The following is a 26,082-nucleotide window of genomic DNA, read 5'->3' on the forward strand; positions in this document are numbered from 1 at the left end:
GCAAGGGCAGCGCTGGGAGCCTGCGCTTCTCGGGGGGAACCCAAATCAAAGACACCCTCCCCCCCGCCTCAAAAAAAAAAAAAAAAACAAACAAAACAACAAACCCAAAACAACCAAACCCAAAACCAATTTGCAATAACAAAAAAAAAAAAAAAAATCCGGCCTACCTTTTTCTACGGGAGCATCGGAGCTCGCCCCCGGGCAAGATATTCCGGCAGGACCGGCTCTGCCCCCTCCCCTTCGACCTTGGTGTGTGTCAACTGTAAAATATCACAGTGGGAGCTGGTTGGGGAGGACCCACCCGCGTCCCCCCGGCCAGGCTCCCGATACCCTGCCAGTCTAAACAACGGTTCGCCTTGCCCAAACTGTTTGGATTAGGAGCTATTAGTTGAAGGTTGGTTTTGGTGACGCTGCCGAGCATGAGAAGGATTTGTAAGTGGTTTTCTATACGAGGAGAAGGAGGCTTTTACGCCTAAGAGGGGAACTGCCCCCGCACCTGTGTCCGAGGGAGGCTGGGGCTGCCGGCCGGGTTTTCCGCGGGAGGAGGAAGGCGAAGTGTTCGGTGGAGGAGGTGCTGGGGGTGCGGGGAATTCCGAAAACAAATAAAAGGCGGATGAAATACACGGGTATCGCCAAGTGTGACTTTGTTGCGGTGGCAAAATGCAGCGGCTGGCTTTCTGCTTTCCGGGGGGGGGGGGAAACGGTGAAGGGAAACTGCTGCGAAATGTGTCCGGGCAGAGCGTTTCCCCGGCAGAGCTGGGGGGTAACAGATTATTGTAATTCGGGGTTTTCTGGGGGTAGGGGGAGGAGCGGAGAGGATGCCTGAATGTGACTGAAGCGGAGATTGCAGTGCAGATTGTTTAGCTGTCACTGTAACTACTCTAACACGACCCAGCCGGGCAAAAGTGCACATTTCATTCCTTTCAATATTATGGGACCAACGAAGAAATGTTTCCGCTGCCTGCGGTTGGGCTTTCGACAGCTTGGTTTGGACGCAAACAATATAAAAAGAGGAAAGAAACAAAAAGCGAAAGAGAGGGGGGGGCGGGGAATAAATCAGGCTGTAACCGATGCTATAAAATGTAAATATAAATAAGCCCGGCGCGATTTTTTTATTTTGGTCTCTGTGGGATGGATTCAAACAAAAAACGGTCTGGCCAGAACTTTTTAAAGTAAGGCCGGTGGGTTTCGCTTGCTCCGAGTATTCTTTTTTTTCACGATGTGTTTTCGTTCTGACCTATGTTGGCGAAAATCTGCTCTTTTACGAACCTCTTGGTATTCAGTTTACTGTGTGCTTGTTTGCCGGTGTTCCCTCCTTTTTTAACTCTATTCGCGCTGAGTAAAAAAAAACTTTTTTTCTGCGGAAGGCTGGCTTTCAGGAAATACGCGTTTCTGAAATGACCTCCCAACGCATTGCATCTAGTGAGCTGTAATTCTGCCAGGTGTGTTTATGGATTGCCCGGGCTGAAGAGGTTAAGGAAGTGTGTGTGTGGGGGGGGGGGGGGGAAGAAAAAATTGGTGGCAATCAACATCTGAATGTGAAAGTCCAGCTGAGTCTGTGAACAATACAAACTATTGTGGAGCGATGTTTTAACTCACTACTGTTTTATAGGTATCGTAATCTGCCCCCGGAAATGAGACAAATAGTCTCCCAACAACAACAAAACTCTCCTTTGAAAGCTACTTTAGGAAACGGGGCTCGTACGAATGTCACTTTCTGTCAGAGCGCGTTTAAAATTAGGCTGCTCAGTCTGTTGTAATGGGCACGGATTATGAGTAAACACAGTTTGCAATGAACAACCTCATGTTATCTCCAGGAACTGCAGGGTTACGGCTGAATTAAAAGCGCCTCAGCGAATTTCATCAGCACTGTTACTGTCCCTGCCCTGGGCCAAGAATTATATTTCCGCTATGGGGTAACTGCCATGTTGAAAAATTAAGGTGGAAATGTTTGTTTCATGTATTTTTTTTTTTCCCTCTTAAAGACACACATCCGCATTTAATCAAATTATTCGGAGCAACAACGAAACCGATTGGCTTCTGCTGACTCATTAGCGGGGCTGTATTAATTAGGAATAGTCTTACTGGCTCGTTGTTGAATTTGAATGTTTGATTCCCTCGGCTCGACTCTGGCGGGGGGGACTCGGGGAGAAGGGACACGTGGAACTTCATCTGGGCTGCGCGGGGGGCGCCGGCAACCCACCCAGACCTTCCCGGGGCCTTCTCGGGCACTTGGTGCCAACCGAAAATCCCCCTCCCCAGAGGGCCACCGTTTCCTGCCCCAGTCGCAGCCTCCGCGTTAATTAGGGGGGTGTTCATTAAGATACTAGACCTCTTCCACGCGGGACGCGCTCGCCTCTCTCACAAAAGGTGGGTTCGGCGCTGAGGCGGGCTCCCCAAGCTCCGACGGGAAGCCTCAGCGGAGGGGCGATTTTCGAAAAAAAAAAAAAACCAACACAAAACCAAAACAACAAACCACAAACCCAAACAAACCAAAACAAAATAACCCCCCCAAAACAACAACAAGAAAAAATATCGCCTAAAGACTCCTGGATGCGGCTGGAGCATCGGGGTGGGAAAACGGGAGAGAGGCCGGGCCGCCCCCCCCTCCCCGCGCTGCGCGGCCCTCCGCTCCAAACTTTCGCTCCGCAGCATCCTCCGCCGGAGAGCCGGGAGCGGCTCCCCCACGCCGCCCGCGGGGCTGCGCCGCTCCCTCGGGGGCGACGCGCTTGGCGTGGGGCCGCCAACTTTTGAGGGCGCTCCCCTTCTTATCCCCCCCCAGCGGCTGGGGGAGGGGGGGGGGGTGTGGGGTGGCGTTGTCCCCTTCCGCCGCTGTCGCAGTGCCCGCTCTGCCTGCTCCTGCCGGGAATTATGACTGTTGTTATTATTATTATTATTATTATTAGCAGTATTATTCTTCTTGTAATTAATTACGGTGACTATTACCGGGATTTTTTTTTGCCCGCGGAGGGGCGGCGCCGGCCCGGGGGCGCGGCCGGCCCCCGCGGCGCTGCTGCGCGGCGCTGCGCGGTGCTGCGCGGCGTGGCTGCGCGGCGCGGCGGGGCCGGGGCTGCCGGTAAGTTGGCGGCGCGGTGGCGGCGGCCCCGGGGGAGCGGGCGCCGCGCGCGCTCCCATTGGCCGCCCCGCCGTCAGCTGCTCCTATTTTCTGCTGTCGCTTTTGGCGCTCGGCCATCCAGAAACAAACCACTTCGATGACTCCTAATAGTTATCGCCAGATGTACTAATACACAACAAATCACGGTCCGGGAGAGGGGGAGAGCAAATGAGTTCCTATTTCGTGAATCCCACTTTCCCGGGGAGCCTGCCCGGGGGCCAGGACTCTTTCCTCGGGCAGATCCCCCTGTACCCGGCGGGCTATGATGCTCTCAGGCATTTTCCAGCTTCGTACGGGGCAAGCAGCCTGCAGGACAAGACTTACACCTCACCTTGTTTCTACCAACAGTCCAACACCGTCATTGCTTGCAATCGGGCTTCCTATGAGTACGGAGCCTCTTGTTTTTATTCGGACAAGGAAATTAGTAGCGCCTCTCCCTCCGGCAGTGGCAAACAGAGGGGGCCCGGGGACTACCTGCAGTTTTCTTCCGATCAACAGTACAAATCCAGCGGCGTCCAAGCCAAAATTGTAAATGACGAAGGCACCGACCGGAAGTACACGAGCCCTGTTTACCCCTGGATGCAGCGGATGAACTCCTGCGCTGGTAAGGCACTTCGATGCAATGGGGGGGTTGGGAGGAGGGGGGGCCTGGGAGGAAGGAAAAGTTTCTTTCCCCAAGATTTTTTTTTTTTTTTTTTTTTTTGTGGTTCTCAGATACTAAGTCCAGACTGCTGGAAAGCCACGGTTCCTGCAGGGCACTTGTGTAACATGAGACCTTCGCAGGTTATTTTAGACCTGGCACGTTGGCACCCCGAGAGAGCCCAGCTTGGGGGTCCATTGGTGGAAGTTACTGGGGAATCCTTAGGAAGCAGGCAAAGGAAAAAAAGAAAAGGAAAAAAAAAAAAAAAGAGAAAGAGAGATAAAAAAAAAAAAAAAAAGGAGCAGAACAGTTTTACCACTCTCCTAAAGCCACCCCAAAGCCTCTGCTCCGCTTCTTCATTGTCAGAGAGCGATGCAGGGAATATAGGCTCTGTACTGAGGATCCAGTGCATTTGTGGCACATTCCTCCTCGTCCCCCTCCCCCAGCTCATTAGTCTGTAAGTATTGGATATTGAGAGCACGTTTCTGGGGCCGTGGGCGCACTTCCATGGCATCGCAGATTTTCTCTGACTTACAAGTGAACTTCACATAATTGAACTATTCTGTCCAGGAGTGGTGCTGGGGGAGGGGAAGGGTTGCATCGGAGTGGCACTTATTTTCAATAATCCCATATTAAGACGTTTCCTTCCAGCGTTTGCTAGTGACTGCCCTCCTTTCCCCTCCTCCCGCGTTTATGTTTGCTGGGCTGTGGGTCGCATTTCTTTTTGGGAAAGTTAAACTTTTAGCAAGACCATTCTGATGCTGCTTTGCATTCGAGGGCAATAAATTCCGGAGCAAATGGCAAAGGCTCTTCTATGATCTTTAGCTGATGTCTATAATTATACCTAAATTACAGACCCTCTGTAGTCACAGCCATGGCAATAGAGTGTGTTTGTGTAAACACCCCTCGGATGCGGGCGCACACACACGCACACACACACGCGCGTACACACATGCGTGCAGCTCCCCGGGTCGCACACGTGTGTGTGTGTGTGCGTGTGCGTGCGCGCACAGGCTCTCAACACGCAGAGGAGAGACACTGCTCGGAGATTCACACGGGTGTTACCTATCCCACGTTCCCTAGGTTCGCCTTAAAGCCTCTTTGTATCCCACTCAGCCCACGGCCGTAAGCACGCTGCACACCCGCATTTACAGCTGCTCAGGCAGGAGAAAAGGAAAAAGGGGACAAAAAAAAAAAAACCAAACAAACAAAAACAACAACAAACCAAACAAAGCCTGCAGGAAACCAGAGCAGCCCCCCCCCTCCCCGTCCCGGCCCCCCCCCCCTCCCCTCCGTGATTGTGCCTGGAAAAGGAGGCAGAATATACTAACCGCTTTCTGGTCTAAAATCACTGGGCCCTGTCCAATGCGATCGTTTTGTCTTTACTTCTACAGGTACAGTATATGGAACTCATGGGAGACGAGGGAGGCAAACTTACACCAGATACCAAACGCTAGAGTTAGAGAAGGAATTTCATTTTAACAGATACTTAACCCGAAGACGACGTATTGAGATTGCAAACGCTCTCTGCCTTACTGAACGCCAGATTAAAATATGGTTTCAAAACAGGCGGATGAAATGGAAAAAGGAAAACAAATTCATAAATTCCACACAGCCCAGCAGCGAAGAAACAGAGGAAAAGTCAGGGGAGTAGAACCACATTTAATAAACGCTACCAGGCCTTTCCTTAGCGCTTACTCTTACTATTATTATTTACCTTGTGTTCCTTCTGCTACTAAAATCCTATAGGTTTGTCACAGTCTATTAATTCCCAAAAGGCTTGGTGAAAAGATGCACATTTGCAATCATCTGTGACTTTTTTTAATATACGTGGAAGTCCTAGCTTTCGAGCTACAGGCATGTATGTATATAACCACCTTCCCAAAGCGTAGATGGCGTTGCTTAAAGTATTAGAAATCTGATGGCCCAGATTTTTAAATATTTGAGGTGAGCAAGTGTGTGTGGGTGAGTGTCCCTGGAGTGCCTGTGTGAAAAGAAATAAGTGAGTGATTTTTTTTTTTTTAATTATAAATGTTCATATTGTAGAAATACGAGAGATTTTATAAAATCTTGGGTTTATGTTTTTGCTAACTCCCGCTATGTTGGGCCGTCTTGTTATGCTGTGTTTATGAGTTTATGGTCTGCAACGGAAAAAAAAAAAAAAAAAAAAAGAAAGTTTTACACATTTATAAGATATTTAAATAGCAAAAAGAAGAAAAAATCCTTTTAAAAAGTCGTTGTATAAAATCCTGGGTATAAACTTGCAGTTAAAGCGAAGATGAATTGCAGGGAGATTTTTTTTTTAATGCCGCTAAACTGCCTAATCTGCACTACTAGTATTGAAGTAAAAACTCGGCGTTAAACTTCAGGGGAAGCGAGGGAAGAGGTTTCGAAGGGGGCAAATTTCTCTGGTTCCCGTTGAGCTGACACCGAGGTTTCGGTGATCTCAACTCTACACTGAAGGGGCTTTGACTTATGGATTACATTTCTTGGGGCTTCGTGGGCTTGGGTCGATCTTCCTTTCTTTTCTTTTCTTTTCTTTTTTTTTTTTTTTTTTTTTTGTTTTATTAAAAGAAAAGTGTCTGTCATATTAACTCGAGGATCTTCTTCCCCGTTTTGTGGTACCTTAAATCATATTCACATTTCTTAGCACTGGAAAAAATAAATAGATACTCTAAAGAAAAGTAGCTGCCATAAAATGCTTCCACTTCGAGTTCTGTATAAGTAAAATAAGCGCAGCGAAATACTGATTAATATATACGTTATATCTCTCTATATTATATTGTGTGTGCGTGAGTGTGTGTGTGAAGCTGTGTACAAATACACTTGTATAAGCATCGAGGCTCTTTTGTTTGGAAGGCAGCGCAATTTGGGCTACCGCTCTAAATATTTTAAAAGCCCAATCTGGAAGGCACTAATGCAAAATGGCTACCGCCGCATCTAGAGGTTTGTTCGTGTGGTTTTTGTTTGTTTGTTTGTTTGTTTTTTTTCCGAGAGGCGGAAAAATAACGGTGGCCGTAGAGCCGCCTGGAATTTGACCCCCTAGTCGGAAAAACGCTGCACGATATTTATCTTTCATAGGTACCTGCCATTTGCCAGCGGCAGGACCCGGGTGCCTCTCGAAAAGAGGGGAAAAAGAGGGGGGCAAACAGTCATACATATATATATGTGTGTGTGTGTGTGCGTAAGGGAGAGAAAGGTTGCCAGCGTCCGGGGATGGCTCACGCCGGCTTTGTGAACTGGCGCAACCAAGCCTCGCACGGAGGAGAGCGGAGGCACAAAGCGGAGCGCCGCGGGCCCGGCGGGCTCCCGGCGGCCGCCCCGGGCGAGCGAAGCCCCGCCGCCCGCTCCCGCTTCCCGCCGGCGGGTGCGGCGGCGCGGCCGGCCCGGCTCCGCGCCTCCCGTCCCCTTCTCTCCCCCTCGCTCCGCGCCGCCGTCGGGGGCCGTCACCCCGCGCCGACCCCGCGGAGCCGCCGCCATCCCCCCCGCCGCCAGCGGGTGGCGCCGGAGGCCGGCGGACGGGCGGGAGGCGGCGGCGGGGGCGCGCAGCGGCGGCGCGCCCCGGGCCGCCCGCGCCCTCCCAGCTCCCCACCAGTGCACGAGTTTACCTCTAGAGGTCATCAGGCAGGATTTACGACTGGACAACAAAAGCACGTGATGTGAAGCCGTACCCCATATTTGGGTGCCTACGTAGGAGGGAACCAAGTACATGTCCCAGTCATTTCCATAATTCATCATAAATTGTGCAAGGGTGCTATAGACGCACAAAACGACCAAGAGCCACAAATCAAGCACACATATCAAAAAACAAATGAGCTCTTATTTTGTAAACTCATTTTGCGGTCGCTATCCAAATGGCCCGGACTACCAGTTACATAATTATGGAGATCACAGCTCGGTGAGCGAGCAATACAGGGACTCCGCCAGCATGCACTCCGGCAGGTACGGATACGGCTACAATGGCATGGACCTCAGCGTCGGGCGCTCTGCTTCCACCCACTTTGGTGCCAATGAGAGACCCCGCAGTTACCCGGCCAACACCACCTCTGCCTCGACAGAGCCCAGGTACAACCAGCCCGCGACGTCTTCCCACTCGCCTCCCCCTGACCCTCTGCCCTGCACCGCCGTGGCCGGTTCGCCTGTCAGCGAGAGTCACCACGGGGTGAAAAACTCCCTCGCCAACTCCACCAGCACTTCGTCCAATTCCAGCAGCAACACGCACATCAGCAGAGACGGGGTTGGCACCTCGTCTGGGACTGAGGAAGACACTCCAGCAAGCAGCGAGCAGGCAAGTGCCCCGACCGACCAAAGCACAGCCCAGCCTTCACAGCCCCAGATCTACCCCTGGATGCGAAAACTGCACATAAGTCATGGTAAAGCAAATACCCTGTTCTTTCTTTATTTCTCTGGAGGAAAAGGAGGATTTAATGTAAACCGGGTGGCTGCGCCGAGCAAGGTCGGGGAGAGGGGGAGTGGAGGGCGTGAGAGCGGGCAGCCTCCGCGCACAGCACAACTCTGCTCGCAGGGAAGCACGCTCCCTTCTCCGGGCGAGTTCCCCCCAAAAGAAAAAAAAAAAAAAAAAAAAAAGAAAAAAAGAAAAAAAAAACCCAAACAAAAAAACCCCAAAACCTAAAAAACGAACAAAAAAAAAAAAAAAAAAAAAAAACAAAACAAAACAACAAACCGCCCGGCCCCCAAACCGCAGCCCGCCCGGCTCCCAGCGCCGGCCCCGGCGGGCAGCGAGGGAGCAGAAAGCGCCTTCCCGAAGGGGGCTCGGGAGCAGAGGCTGCTCCCGGCTCTCCTCTGGAAGGGGGATCCTCCAGTGGGAACGGCGCGGCTGACCCCATTTATTTCGCCGAGCCGTATTAAAAAGAGAATAGGAGAGGGCGAGGAGGGCAGGTTTCACCGCTGGGAAGCCGTGGGGGAGGGGGGGGGGGGGCTAGTCGCCCCAAACTCCGGGGAGAGGGCTTGAGGGGCGCCGGGAAGCGGAGCAACTGTCAGCCCCGGGTACCTGCCCTGCTCTCGCTGCTGGGGGAGCGGCCGGGGGCTCGCTGCCTCCCAGAGCCTTCCCCAGCTCAGCCGTGGGAAAGGGCTGCACGCTTCAGCTTTGCTCTCCCAGCCCTGAAAACCCAGCGAGCAGCAGAGGCAACCTCCAAACCAGCTTATCTGGGGGAGGCGGAGGCGGGGGGGGGGGTGGGAGGGTGGCGGGGGGGAGGATTAGCCTTCCAAAAAAATAAGATAAAAATTCCATTTTAAAAAAATCGAACCCTCAAATTCCAGCGAAAACTTACCGAGACCACCAAATCCCCCTCCCCCAAGCCTTTCCTAAAAGGGGCTGGAGGGGGAAACTTGTTGAGCGTTTATCCAAACCAGAAACAAAACCAGGCAGGACTGAGAATAACGGTCCTGGTCGCTAGTAGCTGCAATAAGACACGAAGGCTCCGAGTGGCTGCTGAGAACCTAAATCATGTACTTTTCTCTTCCAGACAACATAGGGGGACCAGAAGGGAAAAGGGCTCGGACTGCTTACACCCGCTATCAGACCTTGGAGCTGGAAAAGGAATTTCACTTCAATAGATACCTGACCCGCAGAAGAAGGATTGAAATAGCACATGCTCTTTGCCTCTCAGAGAGACAAATAAAGATCTGGTTCCAAAACAGGAGAATGAAATGGAAAAAGGATAATAAGCTGAAAAGTATGAGCATGGCAGCTGCAGGAGGGGCATTCCGTCCCTAAGCGTTTGATCAATTAAAAGTACTGAGCAGTATTAGCTGACCCTGCGTCTCATGTCAGTACTAAGTTGACTTTCTAAAACTTCCTTGTGTTACTTCTGTGAAGAAACCCTGTTCTTGTTGCCCTTATTCATCTTTTAATCATGAGCCTGTTTATTACCATTCTCTCGCGTGTATAAGTAGATCTGCTTTTATCGTACATTTCTTTGTCTTGAATGGCTTTGTCTTGAAAAAAATAATAGATGTTTTAACTTATTTATATGAAGCGAGCTGTGTTACTTGAAGTAACTGTTAAAACAAAACTAAACAAAAAAGAACAAAAAAAAAAAAGGAAGGTAAAAAAAAAAAAAAGGAGAGAGAGAAAGAAACCCTCCCCCGGTTTAGTACAAATGTTATGTGTTGCACTCAACCTGCTTAACTGTGCATGTGTGGTCAAGTGTTAATGTCTGTATAGCTCCAAGCTGTTAAAAATATTTTTATTCAAACTACCTATATAATTCCTGTGTAATTAATGCTGTTGTAGAGGTGAAATGATGAAATCAACTGAACTTGTCCTACGTGTAGTGAATAGTGAATCTGTGACGAAAACTGTGATTCCAAGCAGTATGTCCTTGCTGTGCCTTTGTATATGACTCTTTGCACGAACTCTTAGAAGTGGCTCTTATTAAGCGCAGCTTCTGTGATGTATGTTTTTTGTGAACAAAGTTACAAATATAGTCAAAGTCTGGCTGTTTGAGCAAACTGTGATCAGCTTTTTTTTTTTTTTTGTATTTGTTTTTAAAAAAACTGACTGGAAATCAACAAAAAAAAAATAAACTTTCTATTGTAAAGTTTTCGTGATCTGGTTTGTGCAAAGCAAGAAGTTGTGCTTCCTGATTTGCCTCTGAAAAAAAAAAAAAAAAAAAAACCCGTGCAGAGTTTGTAATAATATTTTACCTGGCTCCTGCTGCATGTTGCAGATGGTAGATGCTGCGATTGTCCGCTACCAGTATTTTTAATTGAAAGTTTGACCATAAGTTCCTCCTTACTGGTTTCTTGCTAGGTTGAAAGTTGCATCGCAGGACCACAATCAACACCCTTTGTGGGTGAATCAACTGTTAGCTGTTTGCTGATGGTTAAAAAAAAAAAAACACCCATGTGCTTTGTTAAAACACGCTGCTAACTCCAAGACGTGTTTGCATTGCTCTAGAATTTCTCCTGTGGTTTCATTAAGTATATTTGCAGGACAGCCACGTCTGAGCCCTCTGTGTCTATTAGTAACCCTCACTAGTCACATTCCCACTTTTCACCCTTTAAAGATTTTTGGTTTTCTTCGCTACAATTAGTTTGCTATAAACGTAATGTTACTTACCCCATCAGAGCTTGAATGGTTAACTCTTCTGAGCTTCTAAGAGCAACTAAAGATTTGCACATTTACTGACTGGTTACATTGATGCCTTCCCTTAAAAGTTATAAAACAGTAAACTTTATAAGCCCCAGTTCCGGCTATATGACATTTGGGTGCCAAATGAATAGGGTTTTGTCTATGAATTAGATCGTAAAATCATCCATAGCACAGACAGATAGGCTCACTGGCTATAAAAAGTCACGTGGTGCCATTAAAGTAAGTTTTATGGTTTTGGGGAGTTGACATCCAACATTATATACCACATAACATATAATCTCACTGACGCTGGACTTCATTTGACTCTTTTGCAGGCTACGTGTGCCTCCTGGCCATTCAAATTGTCAGGTTTAGGGACAGAAGTATCCAAACCACAAGTTCTCAATACTGTATGAAAAATGGCTCCTTGCAAGTCAAAGGTAAGTTTTGTGCACAAGTTCCTTAAAGTTTATTTGTACAGTGGGGAAGCCGAGGCTCCTGCTCGCTCTCGCTGCCTCTCGCCTCTTTCTTTCTCTTTCTCTTTCTCTCCCTCTCTGCCCGGAGCTTTTCAGGACGGTCCCACGGAGCCTGCGAGGCAGGATCAACCACTAATGATCCAGGTTGCGCTGCAAATCCCCCCCATCCCTTCACTCGCAGCAGCTAGCTCTCTATTTTAATGATCAAATCAAAGTAAACCACAATAAGCGACTTTGGCAGAGATGGATTTTGGGGCCTAGCTTTAATCACTTTGACTACCGCAGAAGATAATTACTTCCTTTGCTCCAATAGACTCTCCAAGTTTGGAGAGGTTTTGTTTAGCAAAGAGTAGTTACTGCAGGCGATTAAAAAAAAGGGAAAACAAAATAGATAGGGCTTGATATTATCTGGGCAGTGTCTTATGTAGGCATGATAGAGTTGGAGGCATGCTGATATGGTAATAATCTTTGGATTGGTGAAATATGTTGCACATCAGAGCTAGTATTAAAATGGCACAGACTGTACTGGAACGCGTAAGATTCCTGTTTTCTGCATTGGGTTATGCAGAAAGCTTTAGCTATGTATATATGTCCATCAGCGAGCATGTAGTGTGTTTTGGGGATGTGCATTTATAATGTTGCTGTAACTAACTTTTTCCAGTTCCTATATGCAATTGCATAAATACAAATATATTTATTATTATATAATATATATACGCATGTGCATGTGTGCACGCATGTACAAATCCATGTATATGCCTGTATAAAGCCATGCACATGCACATGTGTGTCTAATATCGGTGTGTTTATGTATACAAAGGGTGTGTACGCGTGTATACATATATACGTTTCTGTGACTTTTTTTTTTTTTAAAAAAGTGAACCAATTGACTGTAACTTGTAGCATTAATACAAGAGACTACAGGTCATTAGAGTGCTGCAAATTATGAAATACGGGCTTGGTTTATTGAAGATTGTAAATATCCCCCTAGCTCTGCTCTCTCCCTCTCTGCCTTATATTGCTGGCTGCCATTGTGGGGTAGGCCCCAGCTGCGTGTTTACTTCAACATTCTTTTTATTTAAGTGGACTGTTCTCACTAGAGTGTGATTACTCAGCAATAAACTTTATGGCCGGATTTAACTTTAGCCTTTGAATTTCCAGGACTTGAATGAAAGGGTGAAAGGAACTCTGTCTTTCTCTGGATAGCATTAAGCCTGATCCTTACCCTCAGAGCTGTTACTTAGGCGAGTGATCTCAGGGGTGCAGAGTGGCTAGTCGGGGGGGTAGGTAAGAGATTTGAGAATTGCCTCCAAAAAATACATATATATACATACGCATATACATATATAAATACACATATATATGTATCTCCAAACCAGCTGTATCTCTCTCTCTGCTCAGGTTTGGAGTAGCAGGGATTCAGCGGAACGCATTGTTTTCCTTCATGTGTGTTAAAGTCGGGTTTGCAAAAGAACGGGGTGGTTTGATGCGAGATGGGAGATGGGCTTTGTTTTTTTTTTTTTTCGCTAGTGCTATCCCGTTTGAATACTGTAGTTTAGGCTGTGTCTGCTACCGTGAACAAAAATGAGAGAAAGGCACAGGAGTACAGGAGGGTAAGGTTGTTGTGTAACTCTGCAAAGTCTGCACATTGCTGACTGAGTCCTATTTTTAATTTATTTGCCTTTAGCGTTAAAGGAACAGTAGTGTATAAGGTTGGCTCAGCTCAAAGATCTCACATTTTTACAAATATTTAATATTTAGAGTCAGTGCCCTGTGTAAGATAAATGGAGTCCAAAGCCTTTGTGTTTGTGTATCCTTCCTATGAACACTAAACAAACACATATGCATATACTTTATATTAAAAAAATGGGAAAGGCGTTAAAAGTACATATCCAAATGCACATTTGAAAATCATTTCCATAATAAACAGCTGGAGATTTTATAGTACACTAGCTGTCAAATTTTCGTCAATAGGAATACAAGCAAGTTATATATAATAGGCGTGTATTATATTATATTATATGCCATAAAATTTTATAGTTTGAGGCAAAAGCATGAAAACCCTTTAAAAGTTTGGTCTTCGTTTATATACGGGTCCTTTTCCAAGGAAAATCCTTCGCTTGTAAACGGGAATGATACTAGACACAAACCATTTGCGATTACTCAATATTCAACAACACTGCGCTATTTGAATTGTCTGGTGAATATACAAACACACGCACGCCCGTTCGACTATTATTTTAGGAACCTGGATATCATCGCGGATTGTAATTTTTCATTGTCTAGAGCGAAAAGATTTGCTACTACATATTTTCACATTTTTGAATGTGGCTTCTGGAGCATATTCCACGTAAAGCAGTGTACAGAGATTCAAGAACTACAGAAAAGAAAAACATCCTCAAACCCACAAGCATACAAACCCTCCCGTACTGCAAGAAACTCTCTAACAACAAAAGAAAGTTAGCTAGAAATGACAACTTCTCCATATTTCTGGCCCTGCCCCGTCCTAAGCAGCACGGTTGAAGCCATCCAAATCCAGAAACGCATTCATACTTTCTAATCCGCTTTGAAATTTGAAATTCAAACGACCCCAGACTGCCGAACTCTACCAAAATATTCCCAGGTCCTAATTGTTATCCGAGAGAAATGTCATGGAGAATAATCGCTGGGAATCAGGGGAGAGGTCTTATCTGCGCACATTATTTTTCTGCTGTGTTTGGGGGATTAATGCGTGCGAGTTTGTTTTACTTTAGGCATGGCAAGTGGCGTTCTGCGATTTGAAATATAGTCTACCTAATCCTTTGAAAGAAATACTTGAGTGTAGTGTGTCATGTCTAAGCGGAAGGCCAATTAAAGATTAGGCAACTCTCTTAATGTGTGTTAACTAGTGACTTTGCGAGACATAACTTTCTCTAAACCAGAAGTATAACAATCCGGTGGAAAGTCATCCGTAAATTACAGCTCTGCAGCCTTGTCTAAACCCTGCAAACGCCCTAATTGCAGAACATTACGGGGAAATTATTATTCTGCCATTTCCTTACATTTAATAAGTGTGTATCTGTGGAAGGGTGACAATAGAGGGGTTTGCAATCTGCTCCATGGGAAATTGAATGGAACAGATCATGAGGGGCGGATCTGGAGGTTTCGATTTCAAACCCTGGATACTGGAGCAATGCCTTTTCCCTCCCCGCAAATACAGATTTAACGCATTAAATGCAGGCGTAAGTAAATCTCCTCACCAAGTTAAGACATCGCTTTGCTTTCTTAGCTCTACCTCTCTCCTGCCCTTAAAATCTCCTCGATTTGTTGCCAGAGTTGCTAGCCAGAGCGCAAAACCAGATCTCCCACAGCCACCTGGTCATCTTTGAAAATATTATCCCTTTCAAATTAAAGCATCCTCACTAATGTTTCTCTGGAAGGCAAATACTCATGAACCATCACAGTCACATGTTCCTGTAGCTACAAGCACAAACAATATCAAATCTGACACAGAGAGTGTGTAAAATTTTGCAAGGATTTTGCCTTATAGCACGCATAAGGAATCTTTCCTATATCCCCTCCCCCCCAAAATGTCTTTTCAATAATAATATTTGCTATGAAGGTTATTGGGTAATTATTGCAATTTTGTGGAACAGTCCTTGCTTGAGGTGAAGTCTGTCTCTGGATAACAAATGGCAGCCCGTGCAGTTCACTGCCAGGTTAAGTAAATGCAGAAAAGATAAATCTGCACACCCTAGGAATCACCAGCAGAGCTCGCTTTAGACCAAGTTCACAGTCAACTCGTTTGCCTAGACAAGGCTTCGCAAACAATTAGAGTTGTTTCTTTATGTTTAAATCAAGGAGAAATGACTAAGCCCCTCGCAGCAGAGAGCTGCAGCTTTTCCCCCAACGCTCGTCGCCACATTCCTTCCAACCTCACGCCCAGAACTTACCCAGCATTTCACCTGCAATTGTAACCATATAGCGCCTTTGAGTAACAGGCTTCCCTCCAACGCTGCCGAAAGGCTGTGCAAACTGATCTAACACCACTTTACAAAGCTGCGGGAATAAATAAAAGAAAAGGAAAGAAAAGGGAAAAAAAAAAAAAAAGCAATAATTAAAAATGCAAAAGTATCCGATTTCTCAACAGCAAGAAGGAAAAAGAAAAAAAAAGCCCTTAGAAAGCTGGGGGAAACGACAGAACTATTGAAACAAACAGTGCGAGTCTCTTACTCCTAAAAGAAGCTGCATAGCTTTTGTATATCTTTGTGGTTAAGGGCGTTACAACTGCAGGTCAAAAAGTTGAGGGTCAAAAGTTTACGTTTTGCACCACTCTTAGTCATTCGCCCAGACAGAGTTTGATGTCAATGTTATAGCCGAGATCTTGACTATCAGCACAAAAGATAAAATAGCTTTGAGTTACGTGTGTATCACAGTATGGACTCCAGGTGAACCCTACTGGCTGAATGACCTCAATTACCGAGGAAAGGATAGAAAATTCCTCTTTTCAAGAGCAATACACGTTGTATTTCATCTTGAATTATCGGCCACATTTGTGTCTGAATATCTCGCGTTCAGCCGCGGCAGGTAAACACGCGTGTTACCCCCACAGCAGCCTCTGATGCTGCCTCCTCGGAGAGTCAGGTAGCGAAATGTTTTAACCCTGTTTATTATATAATAACCTGCTTTAAGAGGTTTAACGTTGAGCCATCTCACTTTGCAAAATGGCAGGAAGATAAGATAGGAACGAAGCTATTAACGCGTTTATCGATCCTAGCCGCGTCTTTGTTTTCGCTCCCATTTCTGTAGCGACCGCTAAACTGTGCTTAAACAGGACATGCTGGAGATAATGCGGGTTATATGTTTGGTCCGAAGGAGCTCGTTTAAAATGCGGAGCCGCGGGCCGTGTTGTGCTACCGATGGCAAATGTTGCAGAGAGGCTGGCGCCCTGCGCCGCTCCGTGATTTGGGGGGGTCCTCACAGTCCCCTGGAATTACCCGAGGCAGCAGTTCCCAGCGAAATGGGGAGCAGGGAAGGGTGTTTTCCCTCCTTCCATCCCGCCCCCCCCCCCCGCTCCCCCCTCACCCCCTCCCAAATAAAAAGTTCAGTGGCATTTCTTTCAGTGGCCCGAATTTTTTTCAGTGGCCCGAATTTTTTGTTCCCAGTGCTGCCTCGGTGTCAAAGTTTTTGCTGCCTCGGTTAGGCGTGTCTGTAGGGAGAACTGGCTGATATCGCACGGGGAGCTTCATTCTGGGGGAGATTACTGAAAACCGGATTCAGCCCGAAATGATGAGGGTGAGGGGTCGATGGAAGAGGGAAAAGATATTCCCAAATATTCATAAGCAGATATGAAAAGGTGTGGAGGAGGGGACTGGGGGGCGAGGAAGTCCGAGAAAGAGCGCACCTCACCCCCATCCGTGCACTGCCGCCTTTCCACCCCCACGGCAGGAGACTACCCCGGCCTCTGCGTAGCTGGTACGCGTGAATTATTCGCCAGAGACACAGCTGGATCGTGGCAGGCGAGCGCTATTTCTCGGGAGCAAATACACGAGCGATTAGATTTCAGATTAGCCAAAGTGATTATCGGAGAGTTTGCCTAAAGTACCTGCTGAAACCTGGAAAGTATAGAATGCAAGCGTTTGCTCGGCATGTAGAGGTTGTTCACAAGTTGCTGTTGTTGCTCACTTGTAGCGAGCCCTGGCATTGCACATTTGGGGAGCCTGCCCTCGCTGGCGATAGTATATAACCTTTCACATCCAGAGTATTTATTTGGTGTAAGAGCGAAGCCTGATAACAAGCTAAAAACTGTAGCCAAATATCTACTTAGAGAATAGCAGGCGGATTGTTTCCAAGAATAACAATGCGTCTTTGACATACCCAGAACGAAAGCTGTTACTATAACTGGCTTACTCAAGAGTAGGTGACTGAAATCCATTTGCTTCCTCACCAAAACAATTAATGGCTCGAATTTCATACGTTCAATCTGATTTAGAATAAAAATATCAACGGGAGTACTGAAACTGCGACTTCAATAAATATTGACTCTTCTGAATTCTTGTTTAAATTATTCCTTAAAGAAAAAAAGAAAGAAAAACAACACAAAAAAAGACAACAACAACCTGGAGCAGAACAGCTAACAGTTTGAGACGAACTCTTTCTGTCCTTTCTCTCTCTGCATTCAGCACACTGTTCTCTGGCGTGGAAGGTCTGCTCAAAAGACCATTCATTTAAAATCCGGGCACAAATCACATTTTATGTGTGTTTATTTAACCACGCCAGGATAGAGCGAGCAAATCTCGCCAACTATCCCGTTGTTGCGCGGAGCCCCGGTGCCAGAGAAGTCACCGTTTTTACCAAATGCTGAACTTGGGGCAAAACTGCGAGCACTGCCCCGGCAGCGCGGACAGCAAAGGAGCGCTCCCGCCCGCGGAGGCAGGAGCAGCCTCGGGGGCTGCATCATTCCCGGGAACAAAGGAGGGAATACAGTCGATACATTCCATAACGTTTACATTTTCCCGCGATTTTTTCTTAATTTTCCCTTAGAAGTAGTGACCTGGGCAAAGCACCCCGCTATCTAAAAGACACTGTTATAGACCTTTTAGAAAAACTAAGTCCAAGGCCGAGGTGAACTTCAGGTCACCGCGTCTAACAAATATGAAAATGTCGCCTGGTGAAGGGCACGCCTTGTTATTTAACAAAGACTGTCAATGTGTAAGATTAATAAGAAACAAAATGCACACGGTGTCACTTTTCGGTCACTTTGAAACTTGGGACAGCCTCGCATTCAAGAGGGGAAAGCTGGGGCTAAATATATTCAAAATGTTTCAAATCAAATTCAAACCAGGCTGCTAGTACGATTCTTCCTCCTCCTACCGCTCTCGGTGGAGGATACCCGGGCACGGCGAAAGGTTGACTTGACATTATTATTATTATTATTGTTATTATTGTTATTATTGTTATTATTGTTATTATTATTGTTGTTATTATTATTGTTGTATTATTGTTATTATTAATGTTGTTATTATTGTTGTTATTGTTATTACTACTACTACTACTACTACTACTACTACTACTACTACTACTACTACTACTACTACTACTATTCTTGCCGTTGTTGTTATTATTTTCTCTTTTGGGGTAATTACATTTTAGCCGCGCATGTGGGGGTAGCAGGAGTGTTTGCTTCTTGTTTCTTGTTTCACAAGAAAATGAAGGATCCCCCTTTTCCCTCTCTATGGGTATGTATGAGGTTGCCTCTTCTTGGTGCATGAAAATTTACTCTCTCCCTCTCGACTTAATCTCCTCCTCGGCCAGCCTCGGCCAGGAAACTCTTGCTCCTTTATTAACTGATTAAAGTCTCCTTTGCCAGTGAAACCAAGCCTTTAGTCCTTCTGGAAAAAATAAGGGAGCTGGCCTATTTTTTCCTCTGCTTTTCTTTCTTCGAGAGCTTAGGATGATGCTACAAGTTTGTTAAAGGGAAGTACCGGGGGAAAAAAGGGTTTCTGAGATTGTTTATTACAGCCATAAATCTTGCAGTAAAATGTCGAAATGGCCGTGTGCAAGATAACACTTGGTGGTCTTGGCTGGGTTCTTGTTTATGATAACAAAACCACAAAGACATGGAACAGGCCTTTTGGAGGTCCTGCCTCAGCACATCTTCGCGGAGTAATAGAACCACACGAAAAAAAACAGACTTCAGCTCAGGTCACCTTGCAGATTTACAGTCGTATACAAAATTGCATCCTTCTCTCTGTAACCGAGCGCCAGAGCCCCACGGTAGAAAGAGGCGCAGTGAAACAAGTATACTTTGAGATCTAATCACGGTAAATAATACGAAACAGAGCCCGGACAGCTCGCCCAATATAGCGCTGAGCTTAGAAACCGAGACACCACTTTTCGTTGTGTTTTACCGTGGCTTGGGAACACGGCAGCCTGCTGTAGTGCTCCTGCCATAGTGTCTCAGGACTTCTGCCGAGGATAATATTTACGATAACCCAGTGTAATTCATCCGGTGCTGGCCGGCAGGTATTTCTACATATGTGTCTCTGTGTGTGCATGTATCTCTTTACGCCAGGAAAGCGCTCTCTGCTCGTGGTGGACTTTGACAATCTTTTATTTTTCACAGTCGTGTAGGTGGGAGCTTTATTCTTTTACAACATGGGTTGCTGTAGTTTTTTTGTTGTGGTTTGGGGTTTTTTTGTTGTTGTTGTTCTTGTTGTTGTGTCTCTTTTTTTTTTTTTTTTTTAATATAAATAAAACAATCTCCACTTTCCTGTCAAATGCGTGTTGTTGAACAGTTGCGGCTGTCTCTGTGTGCGTGTGTGTAACCGCATTTCCTCTCCACGCAGAGTAAATAGAGAAACTTATCTATTACCCCAGTTAAAGAGTTCCATAGATGCGCTGTTGGAAATGAGTAAGTAAATGTGTTTTAACTCTCTTTACAAATTAGACATTCGATAGGAGGAGGAAATGAGTGATTGTTTAGATAAGTACCCCAGTATACCCAAGTGCTGGAAATGTTCTAACATATTACAAGCCGCCTGCAATGTGCGTGCGTGTGTGTGTGTGGATGAAATATAAATCGATACGATGTGTGTCTTGTTAGATAGAATATATATTCAAATAGAATTTTATTGCATGTATCCGTTATCTATAAAACTGCAAAAGACAATAATCTGAATTTAAACCAAGGTAACTGTTAATGTAATATCTTTAGGAGGGCAAGATCTAAACTGTATCATATTTACGCTTGATATATTAGATGTATTTTCCCATACTAGCAGATGAGATTACCCATTCACCTATTATGTTCTTGAAGGGTGCGGTAAACATTTCTATGTGTTTACATGCTTTCCTGAAAAGAAGCAAAAAAAAATCCGAAAAATTTGCTTCTAACTCCGAATCTACCAGACTAGCTGACATTAAATAAGTAGGGTTTTTTGTTTTGTTTTGTTTTTTTTTTTCCTTAGAATAAGAGCGTAATTAGTTTAACCATCAATTTTCAATTACCTAAGGTCAGGGCGGTTGCCTCTTTTCCCTCTGAGCTGCAAATATCGTTAACAGTGTCAGTTTTAGCAACGCAGAAGCGCCCGAGTGTCCTCTCCCTCCTACGCCAGGGTTTGCGAGTTACTTCTGCGAAGGCGCTAGCGATTTCTCGTGGAACAGAACATTAAGAAATAAACCCAAGACGAGGCATACCAAACCGACGGACTTAAATTCGCAGTTTGGAAACGGCTCCTCCGCGGGGAGGGACGCTGGCAGCGAGCCCTGCGACCGCCGGTAGGAAGTATTTGATACCGCCGTGTCCGCCTTCCCCCCCGCCTCTCCCTTCCCCCTCTCTTCCCCGTTATTTTCAAGCTCGTCGTATCCCTCACACCCCGCAAGCCACTCGAGGACTCTCCTCGGCCTCCCCGCCACCTTCATACGAACTTTTGCATCTATTCCTCCAGTTTGCACGGTTCCAAAGGTGCAGAGGGCTAGCCCCCCGGGGGGGCCGCCCGCCCGCGGTCCGCCGCGGCGGGGGCGTTGGGGGCAGAGCCCGGCGGGCTGCTGGGGGCCTGTGCCCGGGGGCCGCTGCCGCCCTCTGCCTGCGCTCAGCCCCGGCTCCAGGCGTTCGGAGCCGGGTTTGTTTTAAAAGGATTGTGCAACGCCTTGTGCAATGCCTGCCTGGCTCCCTCCGGAACGCGCAGCTGGGCTGCGCTCCGCTTCCTCGCCCCGCTTCCTACGCTCTCCCGCGGGGGAAGGAAGGAACAAAAAGTGCTTAGGGGGGGGATTGGGGGTGGGGGTGGGTGGAGGGGGGCAGGGAAAGACTGTCAGAGCGGAATTAGTTTTATCTCGCTTGACACCGCGGCTGCCGGCCCCGGCGGGCGGGGGGAGCCGGGGGGATGCCGGCGGGGAGCGGCCGCGGGCGTCTGGCAGCCCCCGGCCGGGCGCTCCCTCGGCGGGCGGGGGACGCGGCGGCCGCGGCCCCCGCGGTGGGGAACGCGGGCGCGGAGCTGCCCCGCGGCCGCTCGCCCTCCTTCCATTTCCTGATCCGGGGTCCGCGGCCCCGCGCGGTAATTGGCGCTGGCGGTCAGGTGGTGATGGGGTGGCGGGGGGTGAGGGGGTGTGGGGGGTGTGTGTCTGTGCGTGTGCGTGTGCGTGTGTGTGTGCGCGCGGGTGTGTGTGTGTGTTGTAGGCGCTCCAGGGGTGGGAAGAGAGGAAGGGAGGGGAGTGCGGCGGGGAGGGCGGGGGGGAGGTGTGGGGGGGGAAATCTGGAGGCCCAAACTTTGGCAGCGGCGAGCACTTGACAGCAGCGGGAGGGGGAGAGGGAGGGAGGGGAGGGAGGGGGGGGGGGGGAAGGGGAGGGGCCTCGCCGAGCCCAGAAAAACGACAACGCGAGAAAAATTAGTATTTTTGCACTTCACAAATTAATGACCATGAGTTCGTTTTTGATAAACTCCAACTACATCGAGCCCAAATTCCCTCCCTGCGAGGAGTACACGCAGCACAGCGGCAGCGCCGCCAGCTCCGCCAGCTACCACCCGCACCACCCGCTCCCGCACGCCCCGCCGCCGCCGCCGCCGCCGCCGCCGCCGCACCTGCACGCCGCGCACCCGGGCCCGCCGCTGCCCGAGTACTTCCCGCGGTCGCGCCGGGAACCGGGCTACCAGGCTCCCGCGGCGCCGCCGGGGCCGCCTCCCGAGGCTCTCTACCCGGCGCAGGCACCCTCCTACCCCCAGGCGCCCTACAGCTACAGCAGCGCCGGCAGCGCCGCCCCGGGCCCCGAGCAGCCGCCCCCGGGGGCCTCGCCGCCGCCTCCGCCGCCCGCCAAGGGCCACCCCGGCCCCCCCCAGCCCCTGCTCCCGGGCCATGCCCTCCAGCGCCGCTGCGAAGCGGCCCCCGCCGCCGGGGCCGGTACCGGGCCCGGCTGCCCGCTGCTGCCCGACAAGAGCCTGCCCGGGCTGAAGGGGAAGGAGCCGGTGGTCTACCCCTGGATGAAGAAGATCCATGTGAGCACGGGTGAGTTGCCCTTGCCAGGGGGAGGTGGGGATGTGCCTGCGGAGGAGGGAAGGGGGGGGAGGGTGCTCCCGGGGCCGGGATGGGTCGGTGCGTGTGTGGCTTTTTTTTTTTTTTTCCCCTTTCTTTCCCTCCTTCTCCCTCCGCGTTTCCTAATAATAAAAAAAAAAAAAAAAAAAAAAAAAAAGTGAGAAACCTTTTGTATCCGGGGTCCTTTATCAAAAGATTTACGAGACGCCAAACTGTTAGGGCAGTAATTATAGCCCCCATAAATTTAATTGCCCTGCAGTGGCTCTGGGCCATGTGTCTTTGAAGCTTTTCTTCTAACCCAAATGCCCATCACCATTTTTTATTGCTCCTCGATTGTCCCCACTGTCGATAGGCTGTGAAACAATTTTTCTTGCCGTTTATGTATCTCATGTGAACCTGGTGTCAAGTTATTATATAATGATTATGTTCTATCGCTTCCCCCCCCCCCCCCCCTTTTCTTTTCCCTCCGCGTGTGTGTGTGTGTGCGCCTGTGTGTGCACGTTTCAGTCAATCCCAATTACAACGGAGGGGAGCCCAAGAGGTCTCGCACTGCCTACACCAGACAGCAGGTCCTGGAGCTGGAGAAGGAGTTCCACTTCAACCGCTACCTGACCAGGAGGCGACGCATCGAGATCGCGCACACCCTCTGCCTCTCCGAGCGCCAGGTCAAGATCTGGTTCCAAAACAGGCGCATGAAGTGGAAGAAAGACCATAAACTGCCTAACACAAAGATGCGCTCCTCAAACCAGTCCACACTGAGCCAGCAGTCCAAAGCACAGACACAGGGCCACCCCCACCCGCTCGATGGGGCTACACCCAACGCAGCCGCGCTATAAATACGGTTTTGTTTTGTTTTGTTTTTTAAATATATATATATTTACGTATCTATTGGGGGTTTCCAGCTGCCCCGTGGTGGAGGCTGGCTGTTTGGACCAAACAACTGTGTAAAACAAAACAGGAGCAGGAAAGGAAGACGAGACGTGCCCAAGAACGGGCACATGTTTAAACCAAAACCCGGACGATTGTCTACATTGTATATAGATAATGGTTCCATGCCCATCATTTTTTTTCTATTTATGGAAACACTCTCTTGCCCTCGGTGTAAGAGAGGGCTGGATGCTGTCACGGACGAATTCTCTGTACCTAAGACGGACTTTTTTTTTTTTTTTTTTTTTTTTTTTTTGAGAACACTTTAAAAATAAAAGACGGTTAAAATAAAGCAAAGACCTCGTGAGACACTTGTGTAAGGCATTGACTTGAATAGCGCTGTTTCGTGGCGTGTTCGTGAATTCCTGTGTGCGTGTGTGTGTGTGAGGGTGCACACGCACGTATGCACACACACCAACACGGGAGAGAGAACGAACACGTCCACGGGAGGTTAAAGACTTAAGAAAAATGTCCCTTTACGCTGTCTAAAGGAAAATGTTTTATGTATCAAAGGTAACTTAACTGGTTTTAAGTGTAGCCCCCGCAGTAGCTGTGATCTATTAGTTTTTCTTCACATTCCCTGTTGCATTTATTTAAAGAAATGTTGCTATAAAGGCTGTTGCTGTCTTCATATTTGGCACCGTCTAAATCGTTTGGGTCCATGTACAATTTGTGGATTTTTGGTGTAATGTATAACAGTGCCAAATGCTGGTAATAAAGATTATTCTGTACAAAAGAATTAAATGCTTGAAACACAAGTCCACTTAGTGCTGTTTCATCCACCTTGTGCTTGGCTGTTGTTGGCACCAGGAATGGAAAACAACGGTTTAACGTATTGTTTTAACTTGGATTCATCTTGTCAGTAAGGTAATGCTTGCTTTAAATATAGTGAAAAACATCCTCACTCCTTATTGCTTGGCTGGGAAAAAAAGAGTGCTGCAGGATGAGGAAAGGTCTTGCTTCTTTGTATAGGTGAGTGGTATTCTCTTTAGCGGGCGTCTGGCAGAATCAGTCTGGCTATCCATCGCTGACCGTACGACTATTTTCAGCTGCGTTACAGAGAAACTCTGCTTCTACTGGGAGCCAATAAGCTCCTTTGATGGGTTTTGCTGGAGGAGAAGTCACACACGCTCCCCTTGATAACACTTGAAATCTGTGGGCACTTGTGATTTATTCGTTCATTTTCACCCGATTATGATTTCTCAATTGGCTAGCAATTTTGAAGGGGAATGCATGGGCGGTAACATAAAGTTTCTCTTAGCTGCCTTTTCTGTTTCTTTTTATTTTATTTTTAAGACTATTTCGAAATGTGTTGAGAAAGCCTCGGCAGCAACATGGATTTGGGTACAACTCAAGAGGTTTCTTTGACCGAGCTTGTCGAAACGGCTGTGGCAAAATGGGGTTCGAGTGGTTCCAGCTCGGGCTGCGCACCTCGCTGCTTCCAGGCGGTGAAGGAGAGCAGGCAAAGCGGAGCTGCTAACGGGGAGCCTTGCTCAGGGCTTCCACAACAGAGAGTAGCACTGAGTCGGGTAGGAAAGGGCTTGGAAAGGAGCTCAAGTGCTAGTAAATCTTCCAGGGAAGGCCTGAAGGCCAAGACTTACCCAAATACCTCCGAGAGGGATTTTTTTGAATCAATGCTTCTTTTTGCGTGAGCGAGGCCACCAGGGCCGGGTGCATCGTCACCCCCTGGGTGAGCAGCACCAGGCCCCACGGGTATTGCCAGCATCCCTGCCTGACCGCGCAACACGGGGTGTCCTGGCAAAAAATGTAACGTGCCACTGGGAGAGCATGGTCAGCATCAGAGAGGTGGCAGCTGTAAACACCCTCAGCAAACACTGCTGGCTCCAAACCTGACCAAGGAGCAGGCCTGAAAAGCACGCTTACACTCTTATATTGCTGTTTACTAAATCCTGAATTGCCAGCTGCCTCCTTATAAAGGGAGAAAAATAGGGCTGTAAGTGAGGTAGCTACCATCCGCAAGCGTGTAAGTCTTCATTTTGTTTATTGCTTGAAAATCCCTCAACATATTTAGAGCCAAAATTAACACAACCGATCAAAATTCCGGATGAAATGTATTAGCTGGAGATGCAGGATTTCTTTAGTGTGCAGCCTATGCGTATAAACCTGGTTTGCTCCCATTGTGAAGAGAAATGAAATCACGCTGCAAATAGCAATTTTAGTGAGAATCATTAATCACCTCCTACAATAAATACTTCTTTGTGATTCAACAGCGGTTCTGAAAGGCATTCTCTTGGAAAAGTCTGTGAAGACGCAAAGGATTTTCCTGGAAAAAAAAAAAAAAAAAAAAAAAAAAGTGGTCATGTGTAAAGACACAGCATCTTGGCTGTCTGCTAAAAAAATGTACACTCTCTTGCTGGAGATTGAACCGCGGACTGCAAAATACCCCATGGCAGATTATCGTCATTTAAGGTAAATTTTCCTTTTCCCCCCTGCTTTCCCCTCTGCCTGTGCTGGGAGCAGGACGCTGCTCCCGGGCTGGGAGCCCTCTGCTCCCCGTCCAATACCGCCCGTCTTTACAATAACTTCGAAAATTACATCGTCCAGTTTAAATTCTTGCATTGTGCTCCCTTTGCTAAGGCAACCGGGAGTTCACCGAGAGGACAAATTTTCTATCCCATTAATTGTTTTTTTTAGAGGAGCAGACTGACCCTTCAAACCCTTGACCTTTAAAGACAGTATTCTTTTTAATCCGGCACTTGGACCTAAATGTCTCTTCACCCCCTCCCTCTCTCCCTCTCTCCCCGTGTCTCACACACGGATTTATCTGCTCTGGCCACAAAGGCAAGCGCGGCCCGAAACG

The 26,082-nt window shown here is 47.7% G+C and overlaps 4 protein-coding genes across 7 annotated transcripts in view; all 4 read left to right on the forward strand.

Annotated features, from left to right (window-relative positions):
* HOXA3 (homeobox A3) overlaps positions 1–26,082 on the forward strand; it is a 47,089-nt gene that overhangs the window by 2,445 nt on the left and 18,562 nt on the right. The window contains exons 2-3 of one of the 4 annotated variants that reach the window (XM_032991699.2): positions 11,187–11,291; positions 25,493–25,691. The exons of 1 other annotated variant lie outside the window; for it this stretch is intronic. The gene's annotated coding sequence lies outside the window, so the exon portion shown is untranslated. The remainder of the gene's footprint in view (positions 1–11,186; positions 11,292–25,492; positions 25,692–26,082) is intronic. 2 more of the 4 variants (XM_032991700.2, XM_032991701.2) reach the window with 2 other exon arrangements.
* Positions 3,148–6,316, forward strand: HOXA6 (homeobox A6). The gene is made up of 2 exons (XM_032991710.2): positions 3,148–3,719; positions 5,150–6,316. Exons 1-2 carry the CDS (start codon positions 3,284–3,286, stop codon positions 5,407–5,409), a joined length of 696 nt encoding a protein of 231 aa, XP_032847601.1. The 5' UTR covers positions 3,148–3,283; the 3' UTR covers positions 5,410–6,316.
* Positions 7,361–10,224, forward strand: HOXA5 (homeobox A5). The gene is made up of 2 exons (XM_032991709.2): positions 7,361–8,128; positions 9,242–10,224. Exons 1-2 carry the CDS (start codon positions 7,567–7,569, stop codon positions 9,490–9,492), a joined length of 813 nt encoding a protein of 270 aa, XP_032847600.1. The 5' UTR covers positions 7,361–7,566; the 3' UTR covers positions 9,493–10,224.
* HOXA4 (homeobox A4) lies at positions 21,591–24,019 on the forward strand. The gene is made up of 2 exons (XM_032991439.2): positions 21,591–22,307; positions 22,842–24,019. Exons 1-2 carry the CDS (start codon positions 21,719–21,721, stop codon positions 23,168–23,170), a joined length of 918 nt encoding a protein of 305 aa, XP_032847330.2. The 5' UTR covers positions 21,591–21,718; the 3' UTR covers positions 23,171–24,019.

The sequence above is a fragment of the Tyto alba genome, unplaced genomic scaffold (genome assembly GCF_018691265.1).
Source record: "Tyto alba isolate M040663 unplaced genomic scaffold, T.alba_DEE_v4.0 Super-Scaffold_38, whole genome shotgun sequence".
Taxonomy (NCBI): domain Eukaryota; kingdom Metazoa; phylum Chordata; class Aves; order Strigiformes; family Tytonidae; genus Tyto; species Tyto alba.